Source organism: Aplidium turbinatum, chromosome 8 (assembly GCF_918807975.1).
Source record: "Aplidium turbinatum chromosome 8, kaAplTurb1.1, whole genome shotgun sequence".
Lineage (NCBI taxonomy): Eukaryota > Metazoa > Chordata > Ascidiacea > Aplousobranchia > Polyclinidae > Aplidium > Aplidium turbinatum.
This window is the reverse complement of record NC_137479.1, coordinates 9,135,922-9,163,231: the sequence shown is the minus strand read 5'-3', so window position 1 is coordinate 9,163,231 and position 27,310 is coordinate 9,135,922. Positions and strand designations below refer to the sequence as shown.

Here is a 27,310-nt window from a genome sequence, read left to right as displayed (position 1 = left end):
TGAAAAATTCGTACCCCGATTTCGTACCCTGAAATCGGAGTAACAAATCAAATTTCGACCTATTCGTCCCCTGAAAAGATCGAGAGAAATTTTGATATGTTTGCGGCAACTCCGATCAGCGACTTCGGCTCTGTTGTTTTTTTTCTCGATCTTTTTAGGGTACGAATCGTTCAGGAGACAAAATAGGTTGCACTCGTTGAGCTGCTATGTTTTCTTGTTGCTAATTCCTTTGTTAAATTCACTTGTTGAATTTTTCCATTGGAAATAACAAAATTACTGTATTTTCTAAGTAAATTGCGGGCCCCTTAATTTGCGGGCCCTGTGCGATCGCACGGTTTGCACACCCCAAAGACCGGCACTGAGCCTATATTGGCCCTTATTAGGAGCCTTTAAAAAGGGTGTATTTTCATTATTAAAATCAAATATTTTTCAAAAGGAGCTTGAACGCTCCGCTGGAACCCTGGCACAGGTATCGGCAACCGGTGGGTTAAGGGCCGTGAGTGCCTTTAAATATTAATCAAAGGAATGGGCATGGGCCTATTGTCACTGTCAGTATTGTCGCAAAGCACTCGGCCGACATTTCTGAATTAACCCCCCCTAATTTTTTTTCTGGGTGCGCTAACTGCTGGCAGAATGATAAGTTTCGATTTCACAACTGCAAAAAGAGCACAGTTGGCGAACGAATTAACTTAGCTTATTAGGCTACAGATATTCACTAACATGTAGCCTAGGCTGCATTTCTTCACGGGTAAGATTTAAAAGTCCACCCCGTTAGCTCAGTGGTTAGGCTACGCGTCCGGCTCAAGATCACGCGGCGCTGGCTCGACTCTGGAGGTGTGCACCTGAGCAACGCATTTCAGGACTGCTCTCCATTCAGCGGCACCTAGTGAATGGAATAATTCCCTGGCAACAAGTGGAAAACTTCACTGTCAATCTCGGTAACCGGCCCTGCGTCAAGAGCCTCTACAAGTATACGAAACTATCAGGAATAACCTATCAAGGCTTTGTCAGTCCGAAGATAAAGATTCAAAAACCAACCATAAGCCTGCTGGGTAGGTCCTATGTACAGTGCTGTATTCGTAAAAAAAAGCACAGGGAAAAGCCTACTGTCAGATTTGTGCTCCAAACAAAAGCTATAACTTACTAAAAAATAAAGACACGGCATATCTGTTTTTATGTTCAATATATTTGTTTATACTCAAACTATAAACAATTGTTGATCTGGTTGATTTATTATGGCAATAAATAACTTTACATGACTACAATTTGTAGCGTTGAGAAAAAGGGGTACTTTTTGGACCGTGGGGCAGGATGCTTTTAGGCGTTCTAAACATTACAAGTGGCCCGTTTTTCTCAGACGTGCCTTGATTTGGGGCATAAGGATCGCATTGGCACCGGACCCAAATTATCCTCTGTACATAGCCCTGACCTCAGTCGACTATAGAGTCGTTTTCTCAGCACCGCCACTGTAAACGTTTGGAACATTTAAGATTGGGTAAATGAAAGCAAACATTTTTTTAGAAGTTACAAAACGGATATGTAGACAAATAGCCTAAGTTGGGTTAGTTTTTATTATACGTCAATATAAAGTAGGTATACGTAAGTTTTCTTTATGTGGAAAAAGAAAGCTTTTTCAATTTTAAAATGGCAACATTGACCAAACTAGATTGAAACTTTTGTCAGACACATATCATCAGGGCCTGATTAAGGCTCATGGGGGCCCGAGGCACAGCTAAGTTTAGGGGCCCCTATTGGCAATTGCTTTCGATGCAGAGCAGGAGTGCAGAGTTGCCAGATTGGGCTACTTATCGCGAATTGGGCTACTTTTAATTCGCTTCGCGACTTGAATTTGAAGGTTTGCGATTTTTTGAAATTTGCGACTTTTTGGGCTACTTTTTACTTCCCAATGCCTAACAAAGATGAAAGTGGAAAGAATCACAGAATAATCGACTTGCATCACATCTCTCACTTTGGAGCGTTTTTACGTTTTTTCTCTTCTCTCTTATTTTGGTAAAAATGGCGTGATGACCCCTTCCACGTGACCACGTGTACTTTTCCTAGCCAATGAGCGAGTAGCGTCTTGCTGAGTTTTACCCAGTTGGCCTTGGCCGAGTCGAATTCGAGTAGCCTATTGGCTATTGTCGCCTCACTATCAGCATCTAGATCTATGCGTTTGTTGTTATAAAGCAGAAGTTTCCCAGGGGGTTTTGTAAGTAGTTGCTATTGATAGATTAGACTTAGAGTGTGAATTTTGTGATAGACTTATTTTTTGTGGTTAAGATTTGGGTTTAAGTTTGAATTAGTAAACTTTAAACAAGATATGTACGGTATTGTTTAATTAGACAAAGACTAGAGGTGTAGTGGGTAGTAACTAGTAATGTAGCAAATCTTATTAGCCCAATGGAGGCTAGCTGTGACAGTCTTTTAATATTTTAAGTCAGCAACAATGGTAGCACAATAAAGCTAATTGAGTGACGTTAAAACCAATTTTGTGACCAGTTTTCCTCTGGTTAGCACTACCAACTAAACTCTTCTCGTTAATCTTTGTTGTGCTACCGTCCATCATTGCTCACTTTCTTCTGTGTTTTAAACCTTACAATATATATCCATTTTCAACTTGCCATGAACAAAACTGTCTAGGTCACATATACTGGTATTCATAGAGATATTTGATAGTAATGAATATTTCAATGAGCACAATTATGCAGTACTACCTAGATATGAATGCATAAATAACTCTTAACTCCGTGAGGTTTGTCATTGCCATGTGGGTATTGTAAGATTTATGCTGACATTTTTGTGTTGTATACATCACTTAGTGGTATTGTAAAACAATCAATAGACTTTTTTTTTTAGTACTCGTATAGGTTTCATTAAAACAATTAACGGTATTGGTGTTCATTTCTTGGTCTGTTGGTGTAAGCATTATTTTGCATATATTTCTGCTCTTGTATTATAATAATAGTTCTTGTGATCTTTCCGATTACTGACTGTCAATACTGTAGCCTATAATCTTTTTTCTGTTTAGGTAATTTAAGGTTGTAAAGTTTAATTGTACAGTAGGAACTGATATACAATGCAATATCTTACAATTGGGACATGTTAGAAAATTATGCAACATACAAAATACAGTTTTCCTTGAAAGAAAAACATCGCGCAGAAATTGGGCTACTTTCAAATCCATTTTGCTACTTTTTTGCTACTTTTTGTAAAAAAAATCTGGCAAGCCTGCAGGAGTGCTCAACTATTACTGCAAAATCGTTACACAATTTGAAATTGTTATTCAAAAATAACAAGTGTGCACACACTAGCACAACAACTTTCACTACCTACGCCTACGATAGGGGGAAAGTGCTATAAAGTGGACCGGCTGATAATTCGGACCACTGCTGTTTTTTCAATGACTGAAGTAAATAATTTCATGGTTTGTGAACAGCTTGAATTAACCTTTCTTACTGACCTAGTTTTTACTGTTTTAGATTCAAAGGATTGAGCTGGTTCTTTGTTGTTAATAGAGGTTTTGTGTTTTGGGGGTCTGCAATGTTATTTTGCTGGTCCAAACTATTGAGAATTTTTCAAATATTTCTGCAGTTACAAAAGATTATACAAAAATAATCTGCAGGAGAGGCATTACTAATGACTATCTGCCAAAATCTTGAAGAAATGTCCAGTGTTTAATTCTAAATGACACCAAGCAGCATAAGATTATGCTAACTGTAATATGGACCACCAGCCACCTAACTGTTTGGTAATATGGACCAGTGGCCCAGGTTATGGTCAATTGGTAGAAATTTGTTTCTCAGTAATGAAGGCAGGCATAGAAATGAAGTTCCATGAGATTTATGCATTTTTTTCAAACTTTTTAGAGTGCATCATAAAATATACTTGTAACTTGCTTTCTTATAGTGATAAAAGCTGCAACCAGTAATTTGCATAATCACTTCATGATATTATAAACAATTTGATTAAATTCTGACGACATGTCAAAGCATGAAAATTGGATTTAAAATGGATTTAAATTCAGTAAATGGATTTAAAAAAGCAGGAATTTACTGAATTTATTCCTCTTGTATTTGATGAAAGTGATTTTCACTCAGCTGAAGTTACTGACAAACCTCATGAAGTAGACACATCTCCAAACAATGTATCACCGCTGATAATTGATGATCAAGATATGTCTACTAAGATGCAATTTCTCGAAACATTTCACCTTTGTCACAAGATGTGGTAAACATTGAGAAAGTGGCAAAAAATTCTATCATGTCAACAGAATTAAATGCTGGAATTTTAGCTGATGACCGTATGAAGCAATCTCACAAGTAAGCACCAGGACCATCGTCATTGAGTGTTAAGAACTTACAACCTTGTTCAGTTAGCATTTCATGCAGGGTATCTGTCGAGGACATAAGCCCACTTCCAAAGCAAGTTACGAAGGGAACAAAACGTAGAAAAACTACAAAGGCTACTGTGCTGACAGGTACGCCACACAAACATAAAATCAAGTTCACAGAAAAAGCTAAACCAGCAAAACAAGTGAGAAAAGTCTTAACCTTTAAGTTTTCAAAAAAGAGAGTTATTCCAAGCAATGCTGCTTCTGCATGCACTTGTCTTGTGTGTGACGAGTCCACTGATGAGGATTGGATTTAGTGTTGTCAGTGCAAGAAATTGGCCCATGAAAGTTGTGCTGATATATCAAATGCTCATTTTTACTATTGTGACAACTGTGCCAACGATCAATGATTTGAAACTTGTTCGAGATGACTATCATGAACGTTTCAGATTATTTTTATTTATTGAGTGTTTGTGTTCTATTTCATGCCTTTGAAGTTTGACTTCCTTGATATATTTACTTTCATATGGCAACGGTCCATATTACAGTATGGTGGTTGGTGGTCCATATTATGAAACAGGGTGGTTCATTTTAGAAACTGGGTTGATAATATGGACTACTATATAAAAAAAATAATAATGTAGTTTTCTTTGTTTGTGTTATGTTTTTTTGATTGAAATTGTTTTTGCAAACCACCTAGCCTGTAACTAATTAAATAAAGTTAGTTGCACCCCAATGTTGTGGATCTTTTTAAAAATATTAAGATTTTTCATTAGGTGGTCCAAATTATAGTACTTTCCCTACTAATGTAAAAAAATGGGGGCCCCAAAACCAGGGGGCCTGAGGCCTGTGCCTCGTGTGCCTCATGGTTAATCGGGCCCTGCATATCATACTGACAATATAGCTTAAGGCAAGTTGCCACTAATTACTTTGTATAGAACGAGTTCTAAAAAAATGCTTCCATTTAATAGGTAAACTTAAATTCTAATGTAATCTTGATCTTACTGATTTTTAAGATCAAGATCATAAAAAAAAGCTATCTGAGATTACCAAAATAAAAGTGGTCTTCAAGATCAAATCACGATCTTGATTTACAAATGCACATTGTGACCCTCAAGATCAAGATTACGCCCTCCTCAGTTCGAGAGGTAGCATAGATTATAAAAGAGAAGAAGTTATTACTTTAGCTATAGGCTACTTGCAATAGATTTTTACATTCATACCAGTCTATTTACAATATCAATGCAGCATGAGTGGCTATAATACAAATAGCGTCAAAGAACTATATCACAATGTTTCTAATCAAAACAAACAGCTTGTTTAACCTATGAAGGACTGTAAAGAGATGCATTTTGATCAGTGCTCTTCAACAGGGGTTCATGTAGTCACTTGTAGTGGGGTCTCGTGAACTTAAAGGGTTCAGTGAGGGTTCACGAGGATTCCTCGTTTTATAAAGAAATTGATTTCTTGTGTCAGTATATTGCTGTGTGATTCTAAATTTTTGTATCACTGCGCGTATTCACACTCTTACTAGGCCAATTATTTAAGCAAAAGGTTGAGTGCAGTCAAAACCGAAAAAGAATCGTTGATGGTTATTGCGTCACTAGTTCATTGTTACGCTATCAACAAGAACGTTGTTGTTTTAATCTAAATTTTGTTAGTAGGAGTTCCGTGACAAACGCGAAAGTAAATCAGGGGTTCTACGATAGCAAAACGGATGAACAGCTCTGATTTAGATATAAAAACTATAGGTTTGTCTAATTGAATAACTGACGATGACTCTGTCTTTACTAAGATAAAACGTACAGAAATAGCCTGTTCAGATCGATGAAGGGTGAATTATTTACGATGAGTAGTAATTCCAAATATCGTACGTATTTTAAACGTCTATGGTTGAGAAGGGGCCAAATCGTTACACATCAGTTGGCATGTAGTGTGTGGCGGTGGAGGGTTTAGGAAAAGCATTTCTCCAGTAACTTTGTCTACATAATCTTTGAATTTGACTTCATTTAGTATCTTGGATCCAAGCTTAACATTCTTATGTTGCGCATAATGCGAGGAAGATAAACTTGTGATATACCGAATATTGTTGTCTTTTGCGATTGATCCAACTCTGAAAAGATGACGATGTCAAAAGTGAGATAGGCTGGTAGCTACATGAACAAATAATTTTCATCTTTTAACACATGGTCAAAATTAGAACTGTAAAAATAAATTCGAAAATGAGGAAGGCCCGCAATCAGAATCGGTTTTGTGAAAAAAAAGGTCAAAATCTGTTTTTTTAGATATACAGGGTCATCAGTATTTATCGTTACAACTCAAATTGGTTATATTTATGAAATGAAAAAAAATTTAGAATTTTGGCAAATGTATTATTGTGGAAAAAGCAATAGAGAATTAATACACAAAATATTATTCAATATGTCCTCCATCTGCGTCAATAACTAGTTGAAGACGTTTAGGAAAAGCCTTGCATGTGTCACGAATTACTTTCTAAGGGACTTTGGCCCACTCCTTCTGCAGTTTCACCTTCAGAGCTTCCAAACTTTGATGGTGAGTGGCCGAGACCTTGCTCTCAAGGTATGACCAGATCCCAAAATCAAGGGGATTCAGATCGGGAGAAGATGGGGGCCATTCCTCTTTGAGAATGAAGTGCGGGACATTCTCGGAAAGCCACTCCTGAGTATTTTTAGCCCCATGTGATGGTGTAGAGTCCTGCTGAAAAGACCAGGGACGTTTTTTGAAGTGCTTGTGGGCCCAGCGCAACAATGCGCTAACGAGGATGTCATCTCGATAGTTTTGCTGGTTCAATTTCACCCCTGGTCAACGAAAAAGAGGGGTCTTTTACCGGACTCTGTCACGGCTGCCCAGACCATCACTGAGGTGGCACATTGTTTCCTTGTTACCACTCGAGATGCTTCATCCCATCCCTCGACCAAACCCGATCGTTTTGGGTGTTAAAGTGATGTTCAACATCAAATTTCTTCTCATCACTGAAAACGAGATTTGGTAGCATGCCATCCTGAATGCAGGAAAGACGAATCTGGGATCTTTGGAGTTGTTTATCAACAACTTGAGCAGAAAGTTGTTGTTTCTTGACATGCTTGAATGGAGACATCTTCAGGTCCTTTCGGAGTAAAGTTGACATGGTCCCATACGACACTCTCGACTCTTTAGCCAGAACCTCGATGGATGAAATAGATTGTAACGCTAAATATTGATGACCCTGTACAATATACAAGGTATACAGGTATGCAACCCTCTGAACTCCCTACAACTCTAAGACAACATTTTTTAGATTTAATCAATGGAATGGCTAAGTCTGCGTGGCCACCTGCGTAGCTTGCACGATCACTAAAAAGTTACCCTTCAAGTTTCCACTATTGAAGTAGGCTAGCTAGAAACTTTTGTAAGAACGTTCAACACTGTAGCCTACCATGCTCGAATTCATTCGCGCTGTTGAGAACACACCAACACTTTCCTGCTCCAAGCTGGTCTTAACAACACACCAAGCTGTCGCTCAAACCACAATAAGCATTCATCTTAGTTTCATGTTGACACTTACTTTTTTAACAAAAAAGACATGAGTCCCATGTTGAGATAGCCATTATCCACGGCTGCCATTTCGACCATTAGATAGTCAGATGTGCCAACGTGGTCCAGCAAACCTTCAGCAACTTTGTCTAGATACTGAAAGATCAAACGCATTACAAACATCTTCTACACTAAAGTAAATTAGAAAGTGTAATCAATTAAACTTTTGTTTTTATTTTTACCCAACACAATAAAACAATGCATAACATAGCTTATCATTGCAGATATGAAAAAATTAGACAGCTCGTGAGAAAATTCAATTGTGCTTGAGATCGAAAAAAAAGAGAAAATATCAGAACGATCTCAAGTAGTCTAAGAGAAAAGGAGTTTTGCCTGTATTAACGCAAAGTTCGCTCGTCAGCAGTTCCATGAATCTACGAAAAAAATTAGGAGGTGTACAGACCGATAGAGCAAAAGTTTTAAGAGATGAGTACCCTCTGGACTGGACCAGGCCCGTAATTGCCGGGGGAGCTTGGGGGGCATTGCCCCCCCAAGCTCAAAGTAAGAGATACATATTGTATTCAAATCTGTTGGGGAAGTCAAAAAACTGGTGAAAATGATTCTGTTAGCACCATCAACTAATGCTTGCCGGGAGCGTTCATTTTCAGCAATGAAGCGTTTAAAAACTTGTTTAAGAAAATCTATGTCTCATGACAGATTGTACAATTTATTGCTGTTGCATGTACACAAAGAAGAAGTCTCTAGCTTGAATGTAAACGATATATCAAGAGACTTCATCAATGCAAACTCTGCCAGGCAAGCTACATTTGGTTTTCCAAATGAGTAATCCCAGACCCAAGACTTTCTATATTTAATTTGTTTTGATTCTCATAGCCCATGTCACTTTGTACAATTATCTTGCTTGTAATTTTGTAGTTGTGATGTAGGCTACTGGTAGGGTAATAGTTATAGGGTTCGTCGTCGTCGTCGTCGTCTGAGCTTCTGGGGTCGAGGGTCTATCCTTTTACCACCCCAGATTTACGATGTTCCCGGACTACACTGGAAAGCTGCTAGAGAGCAGCCAGTCTTTAGTTTCATCACCCATGACGCGCAGACCTTTCACTCCGTTAGGTGGCTTGAAGATGGTGCAGTCATTGATGATGTGGTCTGCGGTCTGTTCCTCGGCACCACATTCACAGGAGGAGGAAGAAGCGATTCCTCATTGGTGCATGGTTGAGCGGAAAAGCCCGACGCCCGTACGGAGACGGTTGAGGCGCACCCATGCCTGTCTCTGTAGTGTCAGGCCGATGGGGCGTGTGTCGGTGTTATATGGTTATTCCAGACAGATTGCACGATAATGATTTTTAAATTTGGGTGAGTTTTTTTGGCAAGGCATCTCAGGTAAAAGCAATTACAATGGAGTAAGGTGCTGGTTTTGGAAATATTGTCCATAAATATCTCTTAAAAACAAATCCATCAACATTGGATAGCTGTTAGTGTTTTTTGACGTTTACTGGCGAATATTACACCCCAAAGGGGATAAATTGGTTTGGTGGAGACCTGTACCAAACAAAGTCACGAGGGTCATTCCTAACAAAGTTGTGTGTTAAAAATATTGCATCTATTCTATTCTGCAATCATTTTGGCTGGAATTACCCATGTTTTGGCTGAAATTATCCCAATCATTCAAAATTACTGCTATCTAGCACCTTGTGACTTTATAACATATGCCGTGCCTTTGCCCGAAAAACCGCAAATTAGACTCATTGCAACTACAAATGTTATGTGCATAGCCTTTTACTTCGCAACAGCTTTTGAGCCCCCCCAAGCTAAAATGTATAATTACAGGCCTGGACTGGACCCACTATCAACGCTGTTGGATGAAATAAACAGCTTTGCAGGAAAACTTTAAATATTATTGTCAAAAATGTATTAAGAATGTAGTACCGTATTTGTTGAAGGCATCCAGCATTTGGGCTTGCTAAGCAATATTGCATTAAATGTTTCACTTACCCGAAGCATCTGAGAAACAGCTGAGGCTTTGGTAGGCTTTTCCCCTTCTATTGCCGAAGAGTAGTCGTGGACTGCGATAGCACGTGGGTTGTGAGATATCACCAAGATTCCACAAAGTTTGTCCTTGTGGTCAGCATCATAGGCTCCAACTGAGTAGTTCTGCTTTACGCAGGTCTAAACATCAAATAAATAATTCGCAAAAAAAAAAAATTAAAGGTAATTAGAATGTGGTCACGTTGTGTTATACAAGCCTAGCACTACAGTACACAAAAAGAACTAGTGGGAAGCGGTTAGCTTACAGTTTAGAGTACTTTTGGACTTCGTCCACAAAAGGACTTGCACCCAATAGCTACACGTGTTTGTAATGTCAATTAAAAACGTAGTTATATTTTGGGAGAACATTGTGATTTCAAAGAGGTAATTTTACGTAGGTCTGGTTTTAACGTCTTGTCCAGGATTGATAAAATGTAAACTAACCCATTGCAAGTAACTTTTGGGAAGAAACATTGCAGAATATGTGGAGGACTCATGACTATATCTAGAAGAGATAGATAAATGTATATCTCTTTTCTCAAAATATAAGTTGAACAAGTGGTCTTAGTATACGCACCACAGCCAGAGAGCAGATATACTTTGCAACTTCGTCTTCTCCTGCAGTCTGTGACGCCATGTTGCAAAGAGGTTCATTTTTACAATACCATTCCTTCATTAGCGTTTCAACTTTCTCTCGGTCCGAGTAAGACAGTTTTTTCCAATATATAGTTTTATCATTTTTTTTAAAAAGTATTTCATCTGAATCCATCGTACGATATCTTACTCAACCTAAATGAATTATGAAACTTCCCAATAAGTTTGTATAGGCCACTGAGACTTTATGTAAGTGATTACTAATTTGTAGTGATAAATGACTAATCGAATTACCCACAAGTAATTATAAGCATACTCCACTTAAAAGAAAATATTGCACAGAACACGATGCATGGAAAAATTATGGGAATATATTTTAAAATATTCCCTTATTTGAAGTAGGCTATATCGAAGTGATGTCAATCAGTCAAAATCAGAAAATATGTGAAAATCTTAATGTTTTTATTTTCGTAAATAATTTCCCTTGTCTGTAAACCGTAGCTTAATGCTCGGACGTCTTTTACGTTTCATTTCTTCATTCAGAAAGTGTTGAGTGTAGTGAAACTTGACATCGCAAATTCATATTTCATGCGTTGCAATGTTAGACCACAATTTATGCAGTTATTTGTGGTTGCTTATTTTAGGCGGATTACCGAAAAAAGCTTCTGTCATAACAAGGATGGTGGATCCATTACTGGGGCATGGCCTATTACGCAGACGCACAGTGAAAAACTAGAGGGGTGTGTTTTATTTCACGTTTAACATGTAAGTGGTAAAATCAATCATTTTACCGTTTCGCAACCATTTTTAGATTTCTACAGTGAATAAATGTTGCTAGATATTGAAATGACGTACAAAAACTGATTTTGATAAAGGTTGTGTAATGCTCAAAAAGCAATATTCACCCAGCTAGCACAATCAAAACAACAAAACATGATGGAACAATCTCAGGCTCAGTCAATCAAACGTTTTCTGGCATAGAAACGTCACATTTCAAGCAAGAGTGACCACCAGCATTAACATTTTTTAGCAAGATATTTTTCGTGTCTGTGCTTGGTTTTGTAAATATCAACTTTTTCAAGCATTTGCTGTGTAGTAAAATATGCACTATCTTGCCAATGGAAATAAAATATTGTGCTAATTTGCCCATGTTGGCTTTCGTAGATTGCCAATAGTGACAATGTAATATTAGGTAATGTAGAATTTAATTATATGATGATGAAATTCGATGGTCGTAACATATCACTGCATATCTGTTTATGAATATTGTTGAATATTTTCATGCAGATAAACTTTAAGTTCCTTTCATTTGCATTCGGTTGACAAATCATAATTTCGCATGCTTTCTGAGCATTACACAACCAGTGTCAAAATCAGCTATTTTACTATATTTCAATATCTAGCAACATTTATTCAATGTAGAAGTGTTAGGTTTGACTGTCAGAAATCTAAAAATGGTTATGAATCGGAAAAGCGATTGACCTTTACCAATTACAGGTTAAGCGTGATTTGAAAATTCTCACCTCCCAGTTTTCAGGCGGTACTGCGAGCCTGGTAGGCTTGTAATAAAGTGAGTCATGCTGGTACGCCATAGGATTTTCCAATCTGATCCGATCTCTCCTAAGAGTTTTAAACATCGATTGATAATGGTTTTTGTCCATCCCAGTTAAACCGACTAGATGGAGTTACTTTAAAGAGAAAAGTAACATTTTTTTATTGACACAGTCTCAGCAGCATGGCTGCATAGCCGAGTGGTGAAAGAATTGGTACGGCACTCGAAAGGGCGCCGGTTCGACACCATTCAAGAGCATACGGTTGCGTCTTTGGTAGCACACTTAGCCTTTAAGCATACCTGAAGGTGGACACGAAGATTGGTTCCTTGCCTTCCTGTTCACTTAATCTAAATCTTCACCCACCACACGAAAGCCTGGATACGACAAAAAAGTAGCATCTGATAAACTCTCTCTGCCCTCAGTAACAACTCGATTTTAAACTAGCAAATATTTCAGAACTTCTAAAGTTCGGCCTCTATCTTCTACCATCTTTACTGACGGCGAACCCACTCTGTTACTGAAGACATCCAGTTCTAGAGCAGCAAATTATCTTGTTCATTGCTCATCATCATCATCGTCCATGCCTGAATAAGGCGTCGGCTACCATGAGTCTCCACAAGGATCGATTGTCCATAGTTCTTATTAAGTTTACGAAATCTTGGTTTCTCCATGTTGAAAGGTTTTTGAAGATTGAAGAAGTTCATTGTTTGCAGCCACTAAAACTATTTTAGGATTTTTTGTTCAAGATACGTTTTGGATGTTTTATCTTGGCGATTATAGGAAGCGATCTGTTGGCATATTACAACTTACTCGTTGACTTTAAAAATAAGGCCTCACCTGTCAACACTCTTGTCACCAGGCAACAGACTCCTACAATACGCAACTTCATTGTCCTACGGTTGCGACTCTTCTGTATGGGCAGTTGCTCTTTCTCAACTACCACACAATGATATTTCAAGAAGCTTGACAAATCAACGAGCTCAGCACGTGCCAAAGGTAACTGTTGAGGATCCCAAAGATAACTGATATAATCTTAACCATGTGTCCATCAACACGAGACTAACAAAGCCGATCATCACCTGAAAACGTGGCAGCCCTACGATCGGAAACTAATAAGCTTCCAGATAGGAGTAGTCAGATCCACTAATAGGCTATATTATGTATTCATAAACGGGGTGATTACTGATTAGTCACCAAAAAAAGATCTAAACCAGCATAGGTCAGTAGTTGATTATTGAGCCTCAAGCAAACGCAGCCGGATTGTTACGGATGTCCGTACTTACGCAATTGTGTACTACTTACACGTCTTTTGACTCAATTATTTTTGGCTCGACATGTATCATACGTCGGAACTAATTTAACCACTTCATCTCTACCACTTGCAAATGACTGTAAGCACTTTGAAGGAAAATGGCACAACCTCCAGTGCTGACGCTATAATATTAAATAATATATTTCATTCCCAAAGTGAACGTGTAGACAGCAATAAAAGTCAACGCACGAATTTAATAATAAACACACGCATTTAATCCGCGAAGCAAAGTTAATATTAGCACTGCAGTATTCATTGCACGTCTCACATATCGGAGAAATAAAAAAAATAAAGATATATAGTATAAGAATAGTTCAACTATTCTAAGCACAAGAAAACGATCATACAATTTGCTAAACATGATTCTACTGCAGACGTGAAAGCTTTAAAAATAATAACACCATTAAATGAAATACCGTAAAAATTCCATCTTTTAAATTCACTCCTGAAAACACGTGTGCCCTATGCAAGCGATTGGATTAATGATAGGTAACTGAGCGCACGAAGCAAGCTAGGAATTTCTTCAAAAACAGAGCCAAACTCAACGTTTCTTTTGGTTTTAGCAAAAGCAAAAGTTTAAATACACTAGCTAGGCCATATCTTGCTTAAAAACATTTCTTAGTAAAAGGGCATGCAACCAAGTTTCATTCCATGCCCTGCAGGATATTTCAAGGTACATTTAAGATTAATGGTTATTGTGCTTCACATCAAGTCGAAATAGTTTTTACTGTAAATGTTTTTGATTCTGCTTGCTGCATAGAGCACTTTATTGCAACTTCAAAATGATGAAATTTGTTTCAGAATAGTGGCATCCTTCAAAGAATTGATTACAACCTGACTGAAAAAATTCGTGAATTGGTAGCTGACGGAGTTTGCAGTGTTCCAGAAATAAAGCGTGGTTTACAGTCCTATGTTGAGCACGTTCTATTTGCAAACAAAGAAAAGCCACACGAGTCCAATAGAAGCTACCACATTACCAACAAAGATATTCAGAACCACTTCTTCATGGCGTAAACCAAGCAAAAGGTCTCAAAATGGATCAGGATAATTTACTGGCACTGGTCGAAGAGTGGAAGAACTGCAGAACAACAAGAAAATGACAATATCTTTTTACGACCCTACATTGCCGGTGATATAACGAAGCCATTATTACAACATAGGAGATCATTCACCAGCAATGCATTGTGCACAGAAATTGCTCTTTGTGGATCAAATGTCTTGGTAAAGAAGATTATTACATACATCGCTACGGTCAAGACACCTGCTTGTTACATGCAACTTACAAGGCATCAAAATAGTCTTCACCATTATTCTTTTTATGTGTAAAACAAATGTCGGCTATCAGGTTGTGGCTACATGCATTGCAGAAGCACTTGCCATGATAAAATCGTGGTCGCACGATTGGAACTCCTCGTTTTTATGACCGACAAGTGTGAAGCCGAAATAAAGACCAACGAAATTGTTTTTTCAAATTAGTGCATTGTTCTGTGTCATTTTTTACAGCTCGTTTTTTTGCCACCAAAATGTAACATATCTTTGAGGGAGTTTTCTATGATCTTGCACATTTTCATCTTTCATCCACTTGTATTTTTTGGCTTGGGGAAGATGGGTCAGAAGAGGCGAAAGTTGTGTTGGCGATGACAAAGCAGTTGTTTGGCTCATTTGCGCAGATTGGCGAAAGCCTGTTCTGTACAGTCCTTTGCAGAAGCGTTGAGTGGCCCCAAGAGCAGCAATTGCTGGACAAGAAGCACCAGGCTGCAGAAATATATTGAAAATGCTTGGCTTCCAGAAAAGCAGGTTTGTTGAAAGCTTTTTAAAAAATGGCATTCAAAAAACACCTGTTTATTGCAAGCAGGGCAATGGAGTCGGGGAGAGTTTGGCGTGTCTGGAGTCAGCTAGCAGTTCTAAACCGAGGAGTTGGAGTCGTATATTTTTGCCCGACTCCACAGCCCTAATTATAACCAGGGCTGTGGAGTCGGAAATCTTTATAATTTTATATAATTATAATTTTATAATCTCTTTATAATTTTATGGAATCTCTTTACAACTATAAGCAGTATTTAGTTCCAGAAAGATTAAAATGTAATCAGTCGAATGAATGTTGCAGCGTTGACTGTGGTTCTATCGTGCTGAGGAGTACGGAATAAATTTCACACAAACAATGGAGTGGAGCGTTAGAATAAAACACTAAAGGAGTCGTACATCCGCACTAGAAGAGAAAAATCTTTATCAGCTCTGGTATTGCTTCTTTACAAAGAATTTCTTTCTTACAACAAGCGCCGGTGAGTCACAATCGCCTTGGTATGCTCTGTCAATATTTATAAAAATTTCGGTCGAAAGTTCACTTTGTTGTCTAGGGATGATTAAAAACGTTTCTTTGATTAAAAACGACTCACATCTCTACGTATATCATCTCTAGTTGTGTCATAAAATTAAGCAACAACGATTTAACAATATTTTTTCTTTGGACAGTAAACAAGTAACATTTATTGAGGTTTCTATATGGCCCTTACAACGAACGGTCAAAGACCACAGTTGACTTTTTCTACTAGTGATATTAATGATATATCTGTTAGCACACTTTGCAGGTACAAACAGGAAAAACTTTTTTCTTCTGAGCATTATCGCCAGTACAACTCCTCAATACCGAAGTTTCTGCATAATCTGCCAAAACAAGTACTTCTTCATTGCTTAAAAAGGATGACTTTTTCTGAAGAAATCAAAGCCTCTTCCATTTCTGAAGATGGGGAGACATTTCTCGTCAAGAGTACTTTATCGGAATCGATGTATCGAGTAGCCTTTGGAGAAACAACCACAATTCCAAATTGTCCGAGTAAGGATTTCCAGCAGCATCTTCTGCAATGCAAAATATGTTTGCTGTTATTTAACACTTCACCAATGTTTCTTGGGAGTCCTTTCCTTGTTGGTATATAAATTCTCCGATTATTATTCTTAATCTCCACGTAGTTGATTGCTTGAAAGCTGGTAGCCCATATAATTCCAGCGAGGTGTAGGCTACGACTCCACTGTTGTTGACTGCTGTTTTTGACTGCGTGGCATTAACACTGAACCAACTCGAGGGAACACACCTGGCCCAAGCAATATTGAAAGGCTAAGATAAACCGCATCAAGGAATTGCGCACTGCGATGAATGAAACGATCAACGCGTATAATGTGGAAGTTTCCACAAGCTTGGATATTGCAATTAATCGAGCGCAGAGAGATTATTCTGCATCAAATTGCAATTTTGATACAGGCTTAATAATTCGAAAGGATAGCAAAAAATCTCTTAAAGTCAAGCGGAAATTCACACCCAACACTCAATTTTCTTGTGATCCATTGCCCAAGTGACCAAAACCAAATCCGTATGCGCATCACCATGAAGAAAAAGCAAACATGGTGAGCTCTTTGTGTGCAGCATCTTCCTTGGAGGAAATGAGAAAACATACTAAACAAACAATGTAAAGCTGGTAAGTGGACAGGTAAGTATTAGATAACGCGCTACCGTTACTGTAACTTTATTACTACACAAATGGCATCATATTAACTCTGTTAGTTTATTTCTCTGGAACCTATACCTACCAATTGATAATAAAACCAATGTTTAAATCGTCATCAGATCCCGCTTTGTGGATGTTGACTTTGGGGGAGGGACTTGTCGGAACATTTTTCTACAGTAGTCTCCATTAATTTTTCTACGGTTCGGACAATTCAATTGTGCAGTGCTCAATGATTCCTCCAGTCCATGTCCTACTTGGTCGCCCTACTAAAAACCCAACTAAACACCTAACTGAAATTTGGCAAGCAAACGCCTGCTTATATGTCTGGCCTAGCCAAGGAAATACTCTAGTATGTCAACATAGGGATTTCATCGATCAATCAAATAATTGCAACTACGAAAATTTATATTATTTAGCATTCTGCAATTAAGCAATTTAATCCGTCGCTGACATGACATCGATTGAGTGAATTTTGAATGGGTCCGATATGTTTACAAAGCTCCGACATATAAAGAATAACCCAACAAGTTAAACACGATATTATCCTTCATCGAGAATCTCCGATAAGTGATCTGAGGACAGAACAACATTATGCGTGTAGTCTTTGGGCTACGTTTCGCACGTATTTCTGGGGCATCAATATTATTTTCAGGAAATTACTTTTTGGTTTTATGAAACTCTAAGATGCCGATTCATGCTTGTAATATATTGACATTAATGAGGCATGCAGGCTATAGTCGTTATCAAACAGCAATCCATCAACTTATGACGTGGGCTGTATAGCTGGTAATATGGGTTGTTACAGTACTGTACAATTATAAACAATACTCATAAAATAGCACCATAACAATCGAGATCCCACAACCGGAAGCAGCTAAAGATTGTAGCAGCCATCGAGTCAGCTGCTTCCCGTGATTTTAATGTGACAAATGCCAAACATCGGTAAATTACTGTACGTTGAAAAACGATAGGCTGATGTGCAGTAAAAATGAAAAGAAATAAAGTTGTTTTCTGCAGCAATAGCCAACTAAATTGACGTCCCGTGAGTTTTATGCAGATACTAAAAAATGTCATGCCCTACAAAAGTAGTATAGCTTACAAGAAAAGCAAAAACAACACCTACAAAAAAACTGTTGACTGCTAGCATAAAGGACGAAGCAAAACAGTAAGCTATGCCTAATCATAGTTTATAATCTAACAGTCAGTAAGTTTATAAGCCGACTTGAAAACAGTATCCTACATAGTTTCAAGTGCAGAAGAAATGATAAAAAAAATAAGAAAATGTGTGAGTGATATGTAAAGAGTCCGCTACGCTAGAACAGGGTTTCCCAAACTTTTTGGGCAATGGACCCCTATTTGTCAAAGTGTTTTTTCGCGGACCCCAATCTTATGTCGCATCAATTTTCCGCCTAACCAGCGATAAATGTTAATACAAATAAAAATAAGTAACATTGAATCATGTTTATTAATCGAAATGACAACATCAATGGGATGGATGTGATTGCTTCTTACTGCACAACTTGTCAATTCTTGGAGCAATTTGTGACAAGCAAACTCGCAATTCAGAGTCTACGATAAGTCTGGACCGGTATTTTGTCTTCATATTTGTAAGAGCTGAAAATGCTGCCTCACACATGTAGGTAGTGGCAAAAGGTAATAACATTTGGGTAGCCTTTTGTGAGAGCAGTGGATATTCGTTCTCAACACTTAACCAGAAAGATGCAAGAGGTTTTTGATTGAAACTAATCATTAAAGTTCGGTCAGATGACAATTCAGCCAATTCTTCTTCTTTGCGTCCTGACAGTGCAACAACAAAAGGGTTTAAAATCCAGTCAAAATTCTCATATGTCTCTTTAAAAAGTACTTCGTAAAATGTACAGAAAGCTATTCCAAAATGTAGTTGAATGTCAGAGAAAATCAAATCTGTGTTTATTAAAGGTTTGTTGGCAATGTAGTCACACAGAACAGGAAACATATCCACAACATTTTGACTGAGTAAAATGTTCGCATCTCTTCCCTGAAGTGACAAGTTCAGTTGATTGAGAAGGTTAAAAATATCTGCCAGATATGCAAGTTTCCCAAGCCAAATTTCATCGGCTACTAGTGAAGCTAAGTCCGCATTGTGCGCTCGCAAGAAAATTAAAACCTCTTCTCGCAGTTCAAACAGGCGTTCTACAATCTTTCCTCGCGACAGCCATCTAACTTCCGTATGGAGCAAAAGGCTTGAATGTTCTGAGCCTAGTTCATCGCAAAGTTTCGAAAACATTCGGGACTGCAGTGGGCGAGCTTTGGTAGAGTTGATAACTTTGACACATAAAGATAAGACTTCAGACAAAGATTTTCCTAAATGTTTCGCAACAAGCGCTTCGCGATGAATCATGCAGTGCGTTCGTATAATGTTCAGTACTTTTTCTCTGATACGAGCTATAGCCCCGGAGTGCTTGCAGGTCATTGAAGCTGCACCATCGGTACATATAGCCACACATCGTTCCCACGACAGTTCTGATTGTGAAAAGAAATCACAAAGTACGTTGAAAACGTCTAAACCGGTTGTTCTGCATTGCATTTGATGACAAAACATGAAATCTTCTATCATTTCGTCTCCCCATGAATATCTAACATAAACCAAGAGATGTGCTTGGCTGGCAATGTCCGTACTTTCATCCAATTGGATTGCAAAATTAGTTTGATTCAGTCTTTCAAGCAGCTGTGCTTTTATGTCATTCGAAAGTTCATCGATTCTTCTTGAAATCGTGTTGTTCGACAATGGAATTTCTTTAAGCTTGGCTGCACATTTGCCGTCCAAAACTACTTCACACATGTCAATTGCTGCCGGAAGAATTAAATTTTCCGCAATTGTGTGAGCTTTCTTGGCTCGAGCCACCCTTAGCGCCACTAAATAAGATGCTTTCATTAATTTTTCGTTCGACACCAAAGATTGTGTAAAAGTTTCTTTTTGCTTTAAATATTCTTTCTTCTTTCTGTCAAAAAAAACCTGTGGCTTTCCAGCTAGCTCAGGATGTTGAGCCATCAAATGCCGCTTTAACTTGGCTGGTTTCATACATTCATTCGACAATGTTTTGTAGCATATTAAACACTGAGGCTTAGTAACATCTGAAGGACATTCAATAAACCCGAGCCCTTTGCTTTTCAACGTTTTTTTGGAAGTTAACTGCTCAAGGGGGGGCCATTTTTGGATCAAATTCAATCAGCTGTTACGAGTTATCCGCTGATGCTATTTCAACAGAAGTTGCACTGGTGTGAAAGCAAATCATTTGTCTATAAGTTTGAAAACTCATTATTTTAAAATTTTATATGTTAAACTTGATATTTCAATATTTGCAAAGGTACCCAAAAACGACAATTTTGATTTAACTTGCCGCCTTTAATTAACCGTGCTAATCCGATTTCATGCAAACTTCTAAATAACAAAGAGCTCGATCGAACGCACGAAGTGTGTGTGCGGTGTGCCGAATCATTGCATTGATTAGAATTTACGACTTGCGAGCAAATCTTATTGTAAGCTACTCAGTACTCACTGATTCTAAAATAGTTACAATCAGAGTAATATTGTTATACGAATTTGAAAAAAAACAAAACTGCGTTTGTTGTCTTACATTTTTGTCCTAAACTAATGCATTCCGAAACTCATGGCTAGCTTCTAGTTTTATGGAACCAAATTTCTCATAAGTAACAGCTTAGCCTGCTTGAATAGCTGTTTACATCTTCGTTTGTCTATTTTAGGTCTACAATTGAGTTTGTAGTATGAATATTTTTAGTAGAGAGAAGACAATTGAACAAGTTGTTGAAATAATCTGAAATTTCTAAGTTCAAATTAAGTGCTTTTGAAATTGTGGATTTGTGTCAAGTCGCATCACAAATATCATGCAGGCCACATCATAAGTCATTTCGCTTACGAGTGTTTATAAACATGACTCATAAATTACATCCACAAAAAATACAGCATTTACATCAACAAAGCTAAGTTCGAAGCTCACTTTTTATTGAAGATTGTGTCAATCAATTTGAAAATACATTTTTAGTCCGCCAGCGTGGAAATAATGCAACAGCGAATTGAGGAACATGCGTAAACAAAGGAAATGTGAAATAACCCACAGTCAGCAAATCTACATAAATTTAACCTTTACAAATGTTGAATCAATGTAAAAGGACTGGATTGCTTACTGGGTCCTTATTGTTTGAAGCACTAAAAATACGCGTAAAAGCGACAACGTCAGCAAGGCAGTGATTATGTTTCTGGCCAAAAAAAAATAACGTTTGACTTCAAAGATAAAAATGATTATAACGAAGCTTCAAAGTTTGTCGTAAAACATTTTACTGAGATACAATAAACATAATCATTTTGTGCCAGATTGTGAGAGGACTTCCTAGATTCTTTCCAACGATTTGCATGATTGCAAATTATTTTCTATAACTTTACATTGCTAAAAAATGGCTTCTTTGTTGAAACAACGTGGCTACAATTCTATAAAAAATTCTTAGGCCTACTACATTGAAGTAATGAAATTTTTTTTGTGATTTTGCCGATGACGTTTTACAATATCCGAGAAGTAAAAAATAATAATGATAAATTATTTTACAAAACCGTGGTTTGCAAGTGCTTCACAAAAAATTGTTGGGGGAAAATTTACTATTAGACGTAAAACGTTTGTAAAAGAAATTTGTCGGTTTACGTATTTATAATGTTTATTGCGCTGTTATCGAATTATAAACTGCCTGTAGGCTATTGTCTACCTTTGTGGTTGCCGGCCAGCTTAGAGCAGCATGCAAACTAAGCGTTTATGGTATTTGCATCGTGTTATGATTCTCGAAAATTTCCCACAAGGTCTTTATTTTTATCGTGATATTTTGTGCCTCTTCTGTCCTAAACTTGAAGTTATTGTGCAGCACTATCCACATCGGTTTTTAGACTCAGTCTTCATTGAAAATCTTTTGTGTGGTGCATCATTTCAAGTAGTGTCTTTCCCTAAACTGTTACACAAATCGCCCAGAACCAGGTTGATTATTATGTATCTTACAGCAGTTGAGAGCCCGTTATTGTATGTGTGGAATTATTACTGTAGATGTCTGACTAAATTCATGCCAAAGTCGAGCAAATTCTGCTTTCGGGATCCTTGCCGTTATTTACTGTATTTTTTGTTGATAAGTTTAGGCAGCATTTTTCCAAGATAAATGAAGACATCGGTATTGTTCGTCACTTAGATTTAGTTTTCTCAGCATTATTTATTCATTCTTTGATCCACTAGTTTGTCCCACTTTTGGTATAATCGGATCGTTTATAAATGGCGGGTCTTCACAATAGCCGGCCTCTTATACATTGGCGCAACGTATTCAGATGTTGAATCAATGATGAAGAAAGCTGATTTGTTGTTTGTCTTATGTGACGCCTAAATTTATGCCTCGTCTACAGTACAAAATATTTTGTAATGTACATTGTGTACATTGTACATTTTGTTTGTAGGCCTACATTACAAAATATTTTGTAATGTAGATGAGGCATTATCATCTTTATTTTGCGCTCTTTGGAACAAAACACAGTGCACTGTGAAACAAAAATACAGGACATAACAACAAGTAGGCGACATAAAGCAGTGAAGGGACGCCATCGAGTTAGCTGCTACGTGTAAATGGAGCCTATCTCATAATTTTGAGTGTATCTCACAATTACTGTTTGCAAAAACGCTATTTCTCCGGCTTCTCCCAAAAGCATTTGCAGTGATACATTTCCTCAATTGCAAGTTTTGTCAATGAGAGCATTTCCATAGAACCTTTATTTCGAAACCAGGTTTTCGTGTCTTTATCCAAGAAAAGATTTCTTATTGTATACAAGATTTCTTATTGTAACGTTTTTTATTCGTCAATGAATATTATCTGCTTGAAACAACTGTTTTGAATAGTTTGTGGCCTCCATAGCCTACTATTTTGATCGTGGATTGCTATTCTTCTTTGTAGAGCTGATAACGCAAAAAAGCTTGCTATTATTGTTTCTAATTAACAGCTTTACGATCACTGGCTTTTCTTTGTAGCATAAGAAATAACGCGCTTTGTATTATTGAGGTCAAACCAAACAAAAGAAAGCAAGAGGATGCTTCTCTCTGCTCGCGCATATCGATGCACGAAGCAATTATGAGCTTATGGCTTGTCATCGCAATGTAATCCATTTCACGCTTTGCTGGAAGTTAGCTAGAAATAGCAAAAATTCACCAAAATCTTGAATTTACAAGAAAACTACACAACTTTTAGCATCAAATTTAATATCATCAGATCCGCCTGGCAATTTTAGGAAAAGTCAAGAAAAACCAAGTGCATGGCGTTACTGTGCTTCAAATAATTAAAGGAAATATGAGGGGGGGGCCAAATCTGGCCTCCCTTTGAGGAGCAAAGTGTTAAGATACTCCTTATCGTATGTTCAAACTTTTTGTCTCTTCGTCTTCCGGGATGAAACATCCTGAGATTGCTGGGCTTCACATTCCGAATCATTCGACTTATCCTTTCGCTTCAAAAATTTATCCATAAGATTTGAACTATAACACTAAAATTTAAAAACAGAAAAAAAATATCCGTGTCAGTCAGGATATTAGAAAAATCGCAGAGGTGGCACTGCAGCTGACTACCGGTAGGCTACATGTTTGACAAATTTATTTCTGCACAAACTTTTGCAACAGGCTATCGCTTAGCCTCAATTGTTGTAGGCCTACTGACTTTGTAGACTACCGGAGAAAAAGCTGCGCAGAAATATATTTGTAAAATATGTTGTCAGCTGCAGTGCCACCTTTGCCATTCTACTAAAAGTTAACACAAATGAATTATCTGATAACTTCGATTCGTTACTATTCTATCGTCCCTTCGCTACTGCTACTCTTATACCTAAACACTGCCCCTTCGCATTGAGTTATTTCTATGTTTTATCTATTATTTTTATTTTATTTTGAATTATTAAGCTAGGGCTAAGGCCAATTCGAACAAAAATTGAAACTTCAGAACTTCATAACCTTACCACGGCCACCTATGGGGTTATCTATTTTAATGCTCGGACTGCATAGACCTACAGGTAGCTAACCGAAAAACAGTTTAGCCTTTTAGCTAGGCCTATATAGCAAACATTCCCGACTGCTATACACCGTACGTTTAATTGTTGCATCATAGACGCCGCATGCAATTTTTAAGGTAGAGCAATTACCAAGACGTACTAATTCATTTCAAATATTTAAGATTGACACGGCCTAACATTCATTAAATAATTCATTTTAGTTACAAATCACGGCGGCATTCATCTGCGACAATGGAAGTACGGTACCGTACAATGTCAAGCCTGTTTTCGCCATTTTGTCATATCGTCAGGGACCCCCTGTGCAGTCTTTGCGGACCCCCAGGAGTCCGCGGACCCCACTTTGGGAAACCCTGCGCTAGAAGACCAATTGAAAGCTGAAGCTGACAAGTTCAAATTCTATAACAGGATGTAGCCTACCATTTGTACACTAGCAGATGAGAAACAAAACTTGTCAACCAAAAGCCTCCACCAGGACGGCACAGCTGCAAGAGGCAACTGATAAGTTCAGACGCCCCACCATCCTGCAGCTCAACATAGAAAGCTACACAACAAACAAGATCAAAGTTGTGCAGCAGCTTGCCCATACCAACCGGGTACTAATCCTCCTGCAAGAGCCCACTGCACCTCTGCAGATAGGCTAACTATTCCCAATTACACGCTAGCTGGGTTTACCTTAAGCAGGAAGCACGGCATTGTCACATTTGTGCATGAGAGCCTGAAGTGGACCTTTGGCGAACAATCTCCAACTGATGCCGAGATTGAAGCGGGTGTGTATTTGTATCTCAGACTATAACATCGTCAATCTACAAACTCCTAGCCTCGCAAATGTTGCCACTGTAGCGGACATCATAGAAGTGACGCGCTCTGCGTCAGAGAAAATTAGCTCTCGGGCGCCACACCACCATCCCTTCCAACGTTCCTCTTCCTAGTCTCTACGCTGGCGATTTCAACTGCCAGCACACCGACTGGAGCTACAACAACACAAGCATCGACGGAGAATTGCTGGCTGAATGGGCCTCTACAAACCATCTTGCTCTCCTATTAAACCCAATAAGGAACCAGCCAGTTTCCACTCCGGCCGCTGGGGAACAGGGACAAACCCTGATTTGGTCTTCGCGAGCGTCGACAGCTTTCTTCCAGACAGACATGTGCTTGAGAAGTTCCTGCGGTCCTAACACCGACCGTCTCTCATCATTGCCCCAAAACTTGTGGCTCCTGTCCCGAGTTCACCGGTGAAGCGATGAAACTTCAAAAAAGCCAACTAGAATCAATACAACAATGAGTCTATTGCAAAGTTACCAGCATCTGAAACATGCAACGCAGACGAGGCATACCAGGACCTTTGCAATGCCATAATAACTGCGGCAAAGGCCACAATACCACATGGCCATCGAACCAGTTATACACCAAGTTGGAACTCTGAGTGTGAGGCTCTCTATCACTCCTACCGAAACGCCACATCTGGTACTGCTTCTAACACCGCCGCCACCAGACTACTTGAGCGGCTGAATGTACAGAAGCTTGAGCGATGGAACGAAGCTGTCCAAACCATCGACTTTCACACTCAAGCCGTAAAGCATGGACCATCATCAATAACCCCACTGGGCGCTCAGCAAACTCCCCCCGCCAGTGCCCCGTTTCGGTAAATGCCATCGCTTCCCAGCTAGTGCAGAACGGGGTCTACAAGACAAAGGACCGCAAGGCATCCGCCTTGTCGCCAGGGAAGTATCTGCGCTGTGGTGAGTGGAAACATCACAAGAAGAATCTTTCTCTAGAGGATTTCACTCCAGAAGAATTCGCCACCACTCTACGCCTAATGAAACCACACAAGTCTCCCAGGGCCAGATAAGATCTTCCCTAAGTTTTGCTCCATGCTGGCCCTATCTTCAAGTCCTGGTTGTGTAGATTCCTCTCTTCCTGTCTGCACCAATTACAATCCCAAAACTCAGGAGAAGAGCTTTAGTAGTTGCGTTCCCTAAGGCTCACAAGCCACCAAAGGACCCATAGAGTTATCGTCCGATATCCCTTCTGTGTTCCTTTCAAAATCCTTGAAAGGCTGATCTATGCCCACGTCAACTCGATCATCGACCCGCTCCTTCCAAAAGAGCAAGCTGGGTTTCGACGCGAAAAATCTACCGTAGATCAGGTCACACTCTTGACCCAAGGCATCGAAGACTGCTTTGAGACAAAAAAGGTCGGTGCTGTTTTTCTAGATATCACAGCTGCTTATAACATCGTATGGCATCGCGGCCTTACTTCCAAGCTGTTTCGCCTGTTTCCTGACTGACATATGGTCCGTGTGATTATGGAACTTGTCAGGAATCGAAGCTTCACCCTCACCACCGGCAACTCACGGTGAAGCAGACGGAGACGCCTGAAAAACGGCGTCCCACAGGGATCGGTCCTGACTCTACTTCTTTTTAACATTTACACCCACGACCTGCAAACCACGGTCTATGCAAAATACGTTTATGCGGATGACCTGGCAATTCTCCACTCCACAAAGTCGTGGGAAAATCTAGAAGACGCCTTGAGCCAGGACATGAAAAACCGCTCAGTTTGTCTCCAGAACTGGCGACTGAAACTCAGCGAAACCAAACTATGGCAGCAGCTTTCCACCTACACAATCGGAAATCTGATCGTCACCTACATGTCCAGAACAACGGAAAATCTCTGTCATTTTTCCCGGACCAAAGTACCTTGGGGTGACACTAGACAAATCGCTCACGTACTGCCACCATTTGGTGTCACTGCGCAAGAAACTCACATTTCGTGCTGAGCTACTTAAGCGCCTGGCAGGCTCAGCTGAGGGACGAAGGATGACCCTTTGCGTATAACAGCCTTAGCCCCTGCCTACTCTTCAGCAGAGTACTGTGCACCTGTTTGGTGCCGCAGTGCTCACTGCCATAACATCGACACTGCCATAAACAGCGCCCTGCGCACAATGACCGGATGCCTAAGTCCCACACCATAGGACAATCTCCCCATTCTCGCTGGCATCCAACCTGCTGAGCTTCGTCGTGAAGATTGAAGAAGCCATTCTGTCTATCGGTCGACGGGCACTGGAGCCTAACCATCTTCTCCACCATGCTCTCTGCTCTCACAAGCAAGCACCCCCGTCGACTGAAATCAAAACACCCATTCGTGCCAGCCGCTCAACTTCTGATCAACAAAGTTGATGCACAAGACATCTCTGTGGCTACTTGAACGGACCATAAATGAAATTCTGAATGGAAGTCAAGTACCACAAGACTCCATTCGTTCATCTCCGACGCCGACACGCGCCCCATGGGCCTGACACTACAAAGACAGGCATGGGTGCGCTTCAACAGTCTTCGTACGGGCGTAGGGCTTTTCCGCTCAACCATG

At 39.1% G+C, this 27,310-nt stretch overlaps 2 protein-coding genes across 2 annotated transcripts; both read right to left on the bottom strand.

The window, feature by feature from the left end:
* Positions 1 to 1,229: 1,229 nt before the first annotated feature.
* Positions 1,230 to 10,585, bottom strand: LOC145775901 (uncharacterized). Its single transcript, XM_082587299.1, has 5 exons — positions 10,488 to 10,585; positions 9,878 to 10,051; positions 7,896 to 8,020; positions 6,178 to 6,443; positions 1,230 to 1,466 (listed from the first exon to the last, which is right to left on the bottom strand). Exons 1-4 carry the CDS (start codon positions 10,545 to 10,547, stop codon positions 6,218 to 6,220), a joined length of 585 nt encoding a protein of 194 aa, XP_082443425.1. The 5' UTR covers positions 10,548 to 10,585; the 3' UTR covers positions 1,230 to 1,466; positions 6,178 to 6,217.
* Positions 10,586 to 18,352: 7,767 nt separating this feature from the next.
* LOC145776035 (protein FAM200A-like) lies at positions 18,353 to 19,930 on the bottom strand. Its single transcript, XM_082587443.1, has one exon. It carries the CDS (start codon positions 19,928 to 19,930, stop codon positions 18,353 to 18,355), a length of 1,578 nt encoding a protein of 525 aa, XP_082443569.1.
* Positions 19,931 to 27,310: the final 7,380 nt, after the last annotated feature.